Source organism: Tubulanus polymorphus, chromosome 1, assembly GCF_964204645.1.
Source record: "Tubulanus polymorphus chromosome 1, tnTubPoly1.2, whole genome shotgun sequence".
Lineage (NCBI taxonomy): Eukaryota > Metazoa > Nemertea > Palaeonemertea > Tubulaniformes > Tubulanidae > Tubulanus > Tubulanus polymorphus.
The window spans coordinates 19,664,493-19,677,895 of record NC_134025.1 but is presented as its reverse complement, the minus strand read 5'-3'; the positions used below and the strand labels follow the sequence as shown (position 1 = coordinate 19,677,895).

The 13,403-nt window shown below is 33.8% G+C and overlaps 2 protein-coding genes across 2 annotated transcripts in view; one reads left to right on the top strand and one right to left on the bottom strand.

Moving 5' to 3' along the window:
- The first annotated feature begins 3,014 nt into the window (after positions 1–3,014).
- LOC141909366 (uncharacterized) lies at positions 3,015–4,049 on the top strand. The gene is made up of 4 exons (XM_074799848.1): positions 3,015–3,265; positions 3,400–3,460; positions 3,665–3,815; positions 3,965–4,049. The coding sequence occupies exons 1-4, from the start codon at positions 3,041–3,043 to the stop codon at positions 4,047–4,049; spliced, it is 522 nt and encodes a 173-aa protein (XP_074655949.1). The 5' UTR covers positions 3,015–3,040.
- A 6,658-nt stretch (positions 4,050–10,707) lies between these two features.
- The window catches only part of LOC141909297 (uncharacterized), a 31,983-nt gene continuing 29,287 nt past the window's right edge, over positions 10,708–13,403 (bottom strand). Inside the window, exon 7 of the mRNA XM_074799733.1 lies at positions 10,708–13,331. Coding sequence (XP_074655834.1) covers positions 11,827–13,331 — 1,505 coding nt within the window. The 3' untranslated portion in view covers positions 10,708–11,826. The remainder of the gene's footprint in view (positions 13,332–13,403) is intronic.

Here is a 13,403-nt window from a genome sequence, read left to right as displayed (position 1 = left end):
AAGCATTGCTGGTTTCATCAGCCATTTAAGGATGATCATTTGAGAAGTGGACACGAAATTATATGTCCATTTGCTGACTGGAGCCGTCACTATAAAGTAAAATCTTCGTTTAGCTCGCATTTGACAAGAAAACACACCCATCTATGGTCCACATCAGATATATTGCTTGGAATTGTGCAAGAACATTGGGGAATATTCAAGGCCTGAAAGTTCAAATGAAAATGAAACAGTTCCGAGTATAAATGATGGGGTCATCTCTATTTCTGAAGACATGGAATGAATTAATGAATTTAAAACTTCATTTCTATATGTAATATTTTTATTAAAATTTATTGCTGGAATATTATGTTTAATTGATTTATTATATTGGAAAGCTTTTGGAAAACCATCTACCATTTATATTATAAAAAAATCAATAATTAGTTAATGCTTTTAATAATTTATCCTGCTCTTCAATTGTTATATTGCCATTTAAACTAATAATATAATCTAATGTATTTTTTAATTTAATAATTTCTTTTATATTTGATTTAATTTTTTCTTTATTACTTTTTATATTTAATTTTGAACTTTTCCAAATATAATTTTAATTTAGTTTTATTGATATCATGAGGAACAATATCAATATTATCAACTTTATCATCCATTTACTTAGCAAAAAATTACTAATTTGTAAATTTATATGCTACAAATATAACAATAACTGTTCCATCTAAAATTCAAATTATTTCATATTTCTTCTGTTCTTTACTTGGGGTATAATAATATGATATTGTAGGTTTATATAGATGTAATTTTTCTTTATTTGTTACTGCGTTATATAAACTCATAGCATCATCAACTGATTGAAAATCTCTATGTGAAATGTTCTGATTACATAATTCTTTGTTAATATAATCCATATAATTTTGTCTCTTTTCTCTATATTTTTCTGCTGCTTTATTATATTTTTCTAACGCTAAGTTATGTCTTTTTTGTTCTGATAATGAACCATTTTTATCAATATGCTTAAATAAATAACCACCACCTGTAAAAGCTAAAGCGTTAACAATTGCCGATCCTATAATAGTTATAATTGCAGATGCCATTTATTTTCTAAAAAAATTATGCATTTATAGAAGGTATAAATTTTTGTTTTTCTAAATAATCAATGGTTAAATTAGATAAAGTAACTGCTAACGTTAATTTTAAAATATCATTGATGTCAAATCTATCAACATTGATATTTCCCATTTTAAAAACTTTCTTCAATAACATTCTATAACCAACTGTTCCCACTGATAGTAATGCTCCATTATATAAACCAGTTATTATCCACTTATTATCACTCATTTATTTTTCCAAAAAATTACTATCCTCAAAATATTTAGTTATCTTATTTATAATTATTTTAACATTTCTATCATTATTAGTTTCATTTTCATATACTTCAGTTATTATCTTTTTCATATCATCGATGATAAAATCTTCATCTAATTCACAAAATCTTAAAGAATTTCTAATTAAATCAGTAATCTTTTCTACATTATAAGTTTCTTTATTTATTGTTGTTTGATAATCAAATGTTGTTTTATTAGAAAATGTTATATTTTAATATGTGTTATTACATCATTAATATCATATTTCATTTCTTTCTCACGTTTAAAATCAAATACAAAACATACTCGGTCCTACTGTTATATTCATATTTATATAGTGAAAAAAATATTCTTTACATCTTATAACTAATTAATAAATTACAGGAAAATTATTTAAATCAATTAAGTAACCATTATGATTTCTTACTTCTAATTTAGAATTATTAAAATGTGGAATACAAGGTTTAAAATCACATTCAGTTAAATTATAATTTATTTGCATTCCAAATTGTTTAACATTTTTTAATGGTAGAATATTCAATAAACAAGAATTACAAATTGTATCTTTAGTTGCTTCGAATGTTTTTGTAGGATCAATTAAATTACAATAAATATAGAAATGTGTGTAAGGTATTAAGTTTGGTGTAGCATCAATATTTGAATAAACTTTATCTGGGTTAATTGCTAACAGTTTAGCTAAATGTTTTTTAACTAGAAATTGATGTTGATCTTCATTGCCTAATTTTATTCTTATTTTATCACAGCTATCACTTTTAATAAGTCTTAATCCAAATCCAGCAGATTTTTTGAGCGTGCTCTTTTATTAATTTCTTGCATCAATGTATCTAAATTATATAATCCTGGTTTTAGATAAAGATGAAACCATCTATTCTTATTTCTATCGTGAATTAAAAAGACTCTATGTTCAATAGTTTTATCCGATACATTATAAAAAGAATTACATAAACTTATATTTACTAATTTTAAATCTACACAATTTTTAAATTCTCTATCTAATTGTACTAGTAAATTATGAGATTTAAAATTTGTAAGTTTTCGAGAATCAACAAATATTCTATATTCTTTTAATTTATCTTGCATTTATTTTACATATTTTTTATTCAAAATCTATATCATGACATCCTTTTTCATTCTTACCCTTATATATGAAATAGAAATCACCAGAATATAATTCTTCTAAATCTTCGCTAGATAATCTATGAAATCTATCTGGTAAATATGTTCTTAATTTATATTTATTTCCTTTTAATCCTTCATATTCTAAGTGAATAACTAATTTATTACCATATCTATTAGTAATTGTTTCAATATTTGTAATTGAATATTTCTTGTGTAATGTTTATTCTGTTAACTTTTTGAATTTATAATCTACAGATTTGACATTTGTAGTATCTTTAATTCTAGCTAAGAATTCATTATGTATTTGTTTACTCTCCATTTATTACACATATTTTTTATCAAAATTTATATTTTCTTTAACTCGTTAATTACTCGTTAGTTTTTATATTTTTTTAACTGTCCATTTATTTTACCTATTTTTTTTATTTGAAATCAATGATATTAATATAAATGATGTTCATTTTTATGAAATTATTAGGAGTAATAGGGTAAATAGGCTTTCATATCAGAGGTTGAGAGGGAGAGTGGGCTCGACCTCTGGTATGAAAGCCTATTTACCCTATTACTACTATGCTTTGTTTACGGAAGTCCTTACCGGGATAAAGTTAGATGCATTTGAGCAAAATATTAACAGTAGATGTAATGAATTGAAAAAATATCTGGAAGCAGTTAGTGACAGAAGATATGAGATAATGGGCACAGAAAGTTCTTTCAAAATGTTGGGGGATTACTTCAAAGAACCTACAGAAAGTATAATAGTATCTGAGGTAAGAAAACATTTTACATGTTTATTGAAATAAAATGAATGATTGAAATAGTTGTCATAAACTATACAGTACCAATACTAATTTTGGTTAATTGATTTTTCATCCCATGAATTTAATTCACAATCTATTTCCAGGCTGAGCTAGGTTCTCTGGTGCTACCAAAAACCCCGGTTATGATTAGTGTTGGGGAAGGAAGTAAGTAGACAGTTTCAATCAACTTTATGATAACTGTTGCATATAAAGTAACCGCGCTTTTAAAACATTTTGGCCTACATTGGTATAAATTGTAAATCAACTGTGAGATACGAATGTAGGTAAAAATCACCCTGGTCTTTATAGAAAGTGACTTAGTGGTCACTTTTTAGAATATCTTTGATAATGAATCAATATTTTTTTCAGATGATGCTAGATACATAATTTCCGTTGATGGAACTGTCATAAGGGAGGTGACGGATTTAACAGATGCAGTTAAAGCAATGTTTATAACGTATTTGAATTTCGATATTAAGTATGACCCGAAGCTTACCAACTCATTTGAATTCTTTCAGAGGTATGTATGCTGTGTCATTACATACAGTATTATGGATGTATTAGGTATAGAATAAGATCATGAATAAGCTGGATTATAATTCTTTCATAGTGGCTGTGCTGTTCTAACCAAGCAATTTGTTAATTTGACTTCTGTTAATTCTATTTCAGGTTCATGGTGAAGTATCATGATGATAGGACGAAAACACCTGGGAAGGTCATGCGACTGGCTAAAGCTTTAGCTAATCATATTTAGGATCTACATGTATTAGGTTCTTTTAGGATCCATGAAAGGGATTTTATGTACCGTTACCTATCTTCATGGATAACAATTAATAAGTAATCTTTAAGATTATTAATTTCAAGGATTAATTGATAAATTAATTCTTAAAAATTCACATGATATGTATTTTTGTGTTAAAGTGGGATAATTGATGACACCTACCTACCTCGGATATTGGTTAGACGAATTTACCTTTATATTTCATATAATCTTGTTTTTAAATTCACATAATTTGTGTAATTGTGTGATTATCGACATGAGTCGTGGAATATTGGTTAATTCCATAATGGATTGCTATGCACGTATATCTACCTCATGGATAACCATATTGTAAAATTTTGTAAATTATAAGTTTCCTTTTTTCTAAATTTTATTTTGAAATTTACATGATGTAGTAGTTCATGTAGTGTGGCTCCTGGTTCGAGTCCTGAAATAGTTTGATTCCAAAAAGGATTACATGCATTTATTTTGCAGTTACAAAGATTTATATTCTCATGTAATATTGCAGTAATTGATTTTTTTGTGATTTACTTCAGTTCTGAAGTTAGGTGATTGACGATAAGTCCATATGGTGTATCTGGTTGAGATAAATGGTTATTTAGCAACTATTTTAATAAGGTGGCCCAATAATTATTCTAATACCTGAATTTAAAATTTTGTAGAAATTTAAAAATCACTTTAGTTGGTTTTTGGCAAGTTATTTTTGTTACTTTACATTTGTAGATATAATTGTTTAATGGAGAAATACTTTACATTTGTAGATGTAATTGTTTAATGGAGAAATATAGTTGGTTTTAAAGGATTTAATTCACAGCATGAGTTAAATTGTTGGATGGACGTTGTCTGCTTCAACCAGAGGATTTTGAATCATGGTTATTCTGAATCGGATTTCATTCTGATCGGTAAAGTTAACGTCGATCTGAAATGCTTCAGAATTAATGAATTTCCGAGGATTTTGTACTTCTGCATTTGGATGTGTTTTTCCAAGTATTCGGATTACATAATTCCGTCTTTTAACGGGATTTTCCTCCTATATCTGGAATTCATAAAAGTTGCAAGCCCTCTTCCACCCGGATATTTTCTGCATTTTGAAGGATAAGTAACTCCAAAAATAGGAAAATGCATTTCTAGCAGGAATAGTATAATTACGGGAAATACGACTGAATACGGTAAATCCGTCTATACTCGATTGAATACGTCTGAAAACGCCTGCAATTTTACGGTGTGAGAGAGAAAATGGTACAAAAATAGGAAAATGCATTTCTAGCAGGAATAATATAATTACGGGAAATACGACTGAACATGGTTAATCCGTCTATACTCGGATTGAATACGTCTGAAAACGCCAGCAGTTTTACGGTGTGAGAGAGAAACGGGAAACTCCGGTAAGACAGCTGCCGTAAAAACAAACGACGAAATTTATATCATCAACTGTTAATGGCTACCACCGTCTTGACCAACACAACAACAAAAATGCGCGTGCGCACAGGAGGCGTGACAGAAGTATGTCGGGAACTATAAAAACAGGCGGTAAATTCAAACTTGAATTAAACATAAACTTTCCCGACACACTCCAGCCACGTGTTTATACAACTGAACATGTAATACAAAATATAAGTCAAGTGATTGTTCTTTTATGCGTTCCTTCGCCCGTATAGCAGCACGTTTGGGTCTTGCAGCTGCTGACACTGGTTGATCGTTAACCCGATCGAAAATCACATCTCGTTCCTTTTCTTCACACGATATCTCGAGCGGGTACAGCCGCGATATAGGGCGATTTGTATAACCCTGACTTGTTCTAATACCGGCGACTTGAACTACGCCATCGGGTCCCGGGAATAGTCAATAGAAAAACAACTGAGATGGGGTAATAGGCTGCGGATTTGATATTCCATCAAAAACAGCGGTGAGCGGACGCTCAATTTCGGTTTCAGCGTACACTCAATTTCGGTAACGCAAGCTGTTTCTCCAGCTGAGGAGACGAGAATAATTCCAGCAACTGTCTTTCAGCGGCTTTGAACGTTGATGCATTGTCCGAAATGCAGCAAGCAGGAAAAGAATGGCGACTACAAAACCTACGAAACGCCAACATAAAAGTTGGTAATGAAAGATCAGTGACGAGCTCAAGATGAATACATCGAATTACAGCACACGTAAACAAGATTATATACGACTTAGCCTCGGCAGCAGGCTCATTGACAGCTAGTCGAACGGCCCGGCTTAGTCAATCCCGGTAACGGAAAACGGCACTGCGTCTTTAACTCTATCCGCCGGCAGGGGAGGTGGTGCTGGATACTGACGGCTTTCCGTGACGTTCTTTACAACGAAAACATCGGAATAAGAGCTTGCTAGTAAACCTACGCAAACGTGGCACCCAGTAACTCTGACGGATTCTAGCCATTGTAGCCGGTACACCTTCATGATGCACATCGCGATGTGCATCATTAACAAACTCGGTGAACTTATGATCGGGTGGTAATATCGGTGGAAACTTGGTACAGTCTTCCAACTGCGCGTTGTGTAGACGACCTTTCGACCTAATCACTTCATTATCGAGATACATAGTTAACTGTTTCATACGAAGATTTGCTGGTTTATTGTTACGGAGACGATACAGCTCATCTTTATACACGGATGACTGACACGATTTTATCCACTGTTCCGTCGACCAACGGAGTAACGACAACTGTGATCCAGGTTTACGCTTTAACCATGGAGATCAGTGAAACGACGAACAGAAGCGGTTACTCGCAACAAATCTGGTTACGAAGAATAGTCCTCAATATTGAGCACGTTGTGAATACCATTTTCAACTATGACGCCATCTTGAACAGGAAGAACAACAGATTCAGTTTGATCTGTTACAGCGGTCGCGACTACGGCATCCAACGGAAACGAACCAGTTCCAGTGCCTCGAAATTGGCTTGCCTCCAGAGAAAATATATCGGTTCCAAAAGATCCGAGGCAAGCAGGAGTCCTTCTGCAAATTTGTTACAGTCCCGGGGTTACAGTGGGACCAGATTATAAGAACTTAAGGGGAGCAGCCAATGTTTATTATAACCGTTATAACAGTAAACCTTGCCTAACTCGGACAAACTGGGATCGTAAATCTTAGTCCGATTTAGAGACTGACGACATAGGTCTAAATGTTTTTCTTATTGTCGCCAACACTCAGGCCCAAGTGTAGAATGCTGTGAAATAATAATTCCAGGACGAATTCATGGTATTTATGCTGGAGAAGGTGATTATGGAGATGGTGGAGATGGGGATGATGGTAAGGTCATCCAGTTGATCAGTCATCCAAGCAACCAGTCAACCACTCACCCTGACATCCAGTAATCCAGTCATTCGTCCATTCAGTCGTCCAGTCACTCGGTCATCCAGTCACCCAGAATACCGCGTCACCTGGTGTACAGTCGGTGGGTCTGCGAATCACGTCACGCTTTTTCTCGTACTTGGTCCTTATTTTTCAAAATATCACTCAAAGATTGTTTTTTTCAGCCCAAACTTTCCTGCGACCATTATGCATTTCATATTTGACCGGTTCTCTCAGTCCGAATCCGGGTTGAGAAAAATGTTGAGAAAAGAACTTTCCTCGGCAAAGTACAAACTCAAACGAAGACGTAGGACCCCTTGGACTTATTTTAGTCTCCGTGCGTCGCATGTAAAATATCGGAAACGTATGCACCGAAGGTGTAATAAAGAGAATGAAAGGTACCCACACTAAAATATACATGTATTATTGCCACCGCAGATCTTATAGGCTGATTATTAGAGTTCGCATGATATTTAACGGGAAATCTTACCTAAAAAGAGGCTACACGTTCTCTGTCAGTGATGGCTGCAGCATTTGTGAGTGATGTGGCATGCTGAGGACCCAGATTCGGGGTTTCACGGGGTCCACAACACCAGTTACCCACCGATTACAAAATAAATCATATATAGAAAAAGTGGTGCTAGAACTGGTGAGAATTCGTATACAGGAAATGACATGTTTAAAATATAGTACGGTACCTGGTTACCGTAGGCCTACTTCCTCACACATATTTGGATTTTTTTCACAGAACTCATTATTTCCAGCTCTTTAAATGAATGCGAAGTTAATTTTCTTAGCCTCGCGGGCATTAACTGTCATTCTACCCTAGCAGGGACTCGAACGATCGCATCGCTACCCGGCTACGGTACGCTGCGACAGTTATAAATGTATATGATCGGCATATGAACACAATAAACAACATCGTCAAACAATAGATAATAGTTATCTTTATCCGTTTATTATCTCAGGGAAGCACGTTCAATTAGTCCGGGTCGAGTACAGGGGCGAACGGAAATTCATCGAAATACAGTCTGAGTTAGACTAAAGTCCAAGTTTAAAGAGTCCGAATTGGGCATGGTGTTATGAACAGAAAACTAGGAATTCAGAAAATAATTCGCTTTTTAAGATCATTTCCTTTGACGTTACATCATTTTTTCACCAAAACATACACGTGATTTTCTGAGGCGCAAATCGGCACTTCTTGACATGAATTTAGATTTTCCGGTTGATTGTTTGATCGACCTTATCTAGAACGGTACAAAACCTTGAATTGAATGTTATTCGAACAAATATTTGAGATGGCTATTGGGTATCGATCGCCAGCCAGAACTATCTGGTGCCGGTTGCTCAAACGTTGTTTAATTTTAGCCAGTTGATATGCTTAACGACAAGTTCAATCCCTAACGAGTCGTTACTTAAACACTCCTTTAACGACTGGTTAGATCAGTTGCTCAAAGACTGTTTAATCTTTTGATTAAATAACGAGTCGTTATCTTTTTTTTTAAATAGTAGTTACCGGTGAAAGTCCTAAACAGTGTTTAGACTCATTTTCAAAATCAACATGGCTGCAAACATGGAATCAGTTTCAGTTCAAAATGCTCAACAAAACATTAGAATTTAAAGAAAAACTATCTTCAATGTAAAAGAAATCGACCTCATAACCAATCTAGTTAGAGGAGAACTATGATTTCTTGACCAGCAGCTCCAGTGTGTCGACTATCTTGGTGAATTCCAGGCCATGCCGACCAAATCTGAATCTCCGCCATAATCGATCATCAGTGAATTCATAATATTGCTCGAAATTATGTCTAAAATGTCTTTCATTTTGAAAATTTGGAAGAAAGCAACCTATATGGTCCACCATTTTTGTTACATGAGATAAACGACCTACGTACCTTGGACCGTTTAACTATAACAGTTGTCTAAAGGATTTAACCGACCGTTATATCTGTGAGCAACTGGAAATAACGACTGTTTGATTTTAACGACTCGTTTAGCAATTTAACGACTGTTTAAGTCTTAAACAACGTTTGAGCAACCGGCCTCAGGTCTTCACCTTGAACGTGTTAAAAATTGAAATCTTACTACTTTACACTGGGATGCTACCCAAACTCTCTATTAAATATGTGGCTGATATTCTATGTTTAGGGGTGGATCGGGGTGGGTTCCCCTTTACAATTAAATCTGGAGACCTCTTGCTAGTTCGCGATTGAGTAGGGGCTACTTCCAAGAATAATTATCTACAAATATCACAAAATTATTTCATTTTTATTATTACTTATGATCATTATTAGGGTTTCTGCTGCTTCGCAGAAACCCTCTGCTGCTTCGCAGAAACCCTCTTGTAATTCTGGTGATTATTTTTATTACTTGCCCCCTTTTCAGCCAACATTTTTTGCCTGTAAACGTTACGTATAATTTGGACAGATATATATCCTCTCGATGAACCGATTAAAATTTGTATAAAGTGATATACTAAGAATAAATCTCACGCTAACAAAATTTTACCGTGTCAGAAGAGCGAACAAGAATCCGGGTATCCTCCCGGGATACTGATGGCAACACTTGCAGCTTTAGTTATGAATGCGATAATATTCTTATTAGGGCCAATATGAATGCGGTTATATTATTTTCTTACAATGATTTTCGTATTAATTAGGTTCCACCATCCACCATTGAACTAACAGAATTAACAGCAATGGGGAATCGCGAAAGAGGTAAGGGTTGGTTCAAAATGTATCGGTTATGTGCTAAACAACAATGAAAATCTGTTTGTTTCTCCATTGATATAAAAGGTCAATGCTTAAAGTTTTCTGGATCTGCACATCCGATGTGCCGCTAGGTTGAAAACATCCTCCACATAAATATACTTTCCTCTCATTATCATACAGTAAACCTTGCAGAAGTCATTATGTTGAAATAGTGAATAAATAAATATTCATAGAATAAATAGTTTCATTCACTATCATATTTGATTTTTATTCCATTCAGTGACGTTTTTCTATGGCCATATTGGATTTTTTACTAAAAAAGTGAAAAATCCGACTTGCCCATAGTCGGCTTTTTTCTAACTCGGATTTTTTTTGCTGATCTCAAATGATCCGACTTATGCGAAGTTTACTCATTTCTCATGGCACAAGAAAATTTAACCTGGGTGAATGGCCCAGTTTTGTCATCCTCAACATGTCAGATTATATATATATATATATATATATATATATATATATATATATATATATATATATATATATATATATTCAAAGATCAGAATAAGAAACTCGAATAGGAATTTCCAATATAAACATGTATCGTTGTTTATTGCATAATTTGTTGAATAAAATGCTTTAGAATTTCATATAACTGTACAGTATAATGGTTCAAAGATACCTGAGCGTACTTACAACAAATAAATAATCATCAGTATAATAATAATACTTTAAGGCAGAAAATCATGGTCAACAGAACATTTTGTAACTTATAGAAATTAAGAAATGGACTCTTTATTTACAGAAATACACATTATCAAAACGAACAAACAAAATTTCATCAATTTTCAATAATAGCAATAAAGTAATACCCAAGTATATAGTATAATTAAGTATTCGATTTACTAGATATGTCATTATATAATGTTTAAATACCAGAATATATTCAATATCACAAAATCATAGATACCACAGATATAAGCTAATTTTTGCAGAGGATTTCTCAAGCTAATACGAATAGTTTCACAAACCATTGCCAACTTGTACATGTAATAAAGTCTGTACATAGACAGCGCTAAAGTAATCTGACAGACCCTTCAAATTTTGAGTGTCCAATTTATTCAAAGGCATCTTATTTCAATTAACCGAAAACAAAAACAAAATCTGAAAAGGACATACATATCTGTAAGCACTAATGCCAAAGGCTTCGCCAAAAAATTGACCTAAGGAAATTAGGGTAGACATCGCCCTGGTGCTGCCAATCATATATAGTAGTACAAGAAATAGTTAGATGAACGTAAAAACCATATAACCGGACATATTTCAATGCTAATACCGTTCCAAACAGCAACAATGCAACCACCTCAGCTTACTATTCTACAAAGGTTTCACTACATGATCAATTTACAATACCGGTACTGATCTACAGCTATATACATTACAGAAAGATGTTCGGCTTATTAACACTTGTCAATTACATTTGATTCAGAAAATTAACTTAAACAATGCTGAAATTGTAAATATAAGAACGAGGAAAAATTTACAATGCAAAAACGTACTTCCTTGTAAAATAAAAAGCTACTTTACACTGCATATATTGCCTTACATTCGAAAGATACATGTACTTCTATTCCGAAAAAATATATCTATTCGTTGAAGGAACAAATTCTCAAAAGGTTTGATTTAATAGAAGTACATGTACAACAAAACTCATTTATATATCACCATCTTACACATTCACGTTATTATCATCGTCAATTGATACAGATAAGCCGGAAGATAAGTTAGAAGATGGAACCAGTCTCTTTTTGGATAAATCTTCAGAAGATGAGGAAGGACTTGAAGAGCTGGATGAAGAAGAACTAGAAGAACTTGATGAACTAGATGAAGATGAAGATGAATTTCCACCTATTTTTTTCACAAAACCTTTTAATCCACTCATAATTGATTTTTTATTACTGTCAGATTTTTCTTCCGCAACTATTGGTTGCTCTGCAACAACCACAGCGGTATCCTCAACAGATGCAACATGAATATCAGCATCAAGAGAACCAGATTTTTCTAAACTAGCAAGTACACGTTCTTTCTCTCTCTTTGTAGCACGCTTCTTGGGTTTCTTCTTTTTGATAGAATCTACCTTTAACTTCAGAGGTACCTTCCAGGCAGGTTTCTCCGTAGCCTTAGCTTCTGGAATAATTTCATCTTCGCTAACTGGATGAACATCAACATCAGCATCAAAACCATGGGTTTTCAGCTCAGCCGTTGGGCATGTTGCTTCTACAGCCACACTCTCTTCTTTTGGGATATGGTCTTCTAAAAAGGATATATCGGCAGCCAAATCTCCAAATCTGGCACTTGCATCATTAGCTATTGCTTCGATTCCAGTGTCTGAATCCGCTTTCAAGGCAGCACCAGTCTCTAGCACGTCGGGCTGATAAGAGCCAAACTTAGCAGTCGGTACATTCACCCCAGATCGATGTGGTAATTCAGCAACAGCATTTACGTCTGGGAAATGGCTTTTTACAAAAGTTTTAGATTGTGGATTCTCTGCCTCAAACGACCTTGCAGCATTAACTCCAATATTAATATCTGGAACGATTTCATCGAATATCTTTCCTTCAGCTTCAGGAACCTCTACCTTCCCATCGGCATTAGCATTTATGTCAATAGATGGAGCTACGATAGTAAAACCACCCTTTACATTTTCATCTGAATTTCCTTCAAGGTTAGAATTAGAATGGCTATCTGGTGAATCAATACTTGCATCGTAATCTGACTGCAAGTCATATTTACCATGTTTTGGCAAGCTCATACCAAATCCATGTGATTTTCCTTTCTTTGGTGACCTTTTAGTCACTGACGGCATTGGGCTTTTAAGATCGGGGGCATCAAGATTAATATTCGAAGCTAGTCTAGCAGAAAAATCAGCTCCACCGGATATATCGCCACTTACATCAGGAACATTGTCGAGGTCATATTTACCCGATTTACCAAATTTGGGTAGATGAAGGCCAAATTTTTTCTCTTTTTTCTTCTTTTTGTCAGATTTAGATCCATCAGTTCCAGAATTGGCCGCAGCAAACGCAGGCATTTTCCCATCAATATCACCTCTGGCCTCAACTGGTATATCAGTATCTGTACTTGATTTCATTCCTCCAAAGGTTGGGAAATTTAAATCAATATCTGGCAACTTAACATCGAATCCAGAAACTGCTACTTTTTCATTTTCTGCAACTGAATCAAAATATGAACAATGTAAAATCATCTATTTCGAAAAACATATACAAATGCAGATAGAAATGGATA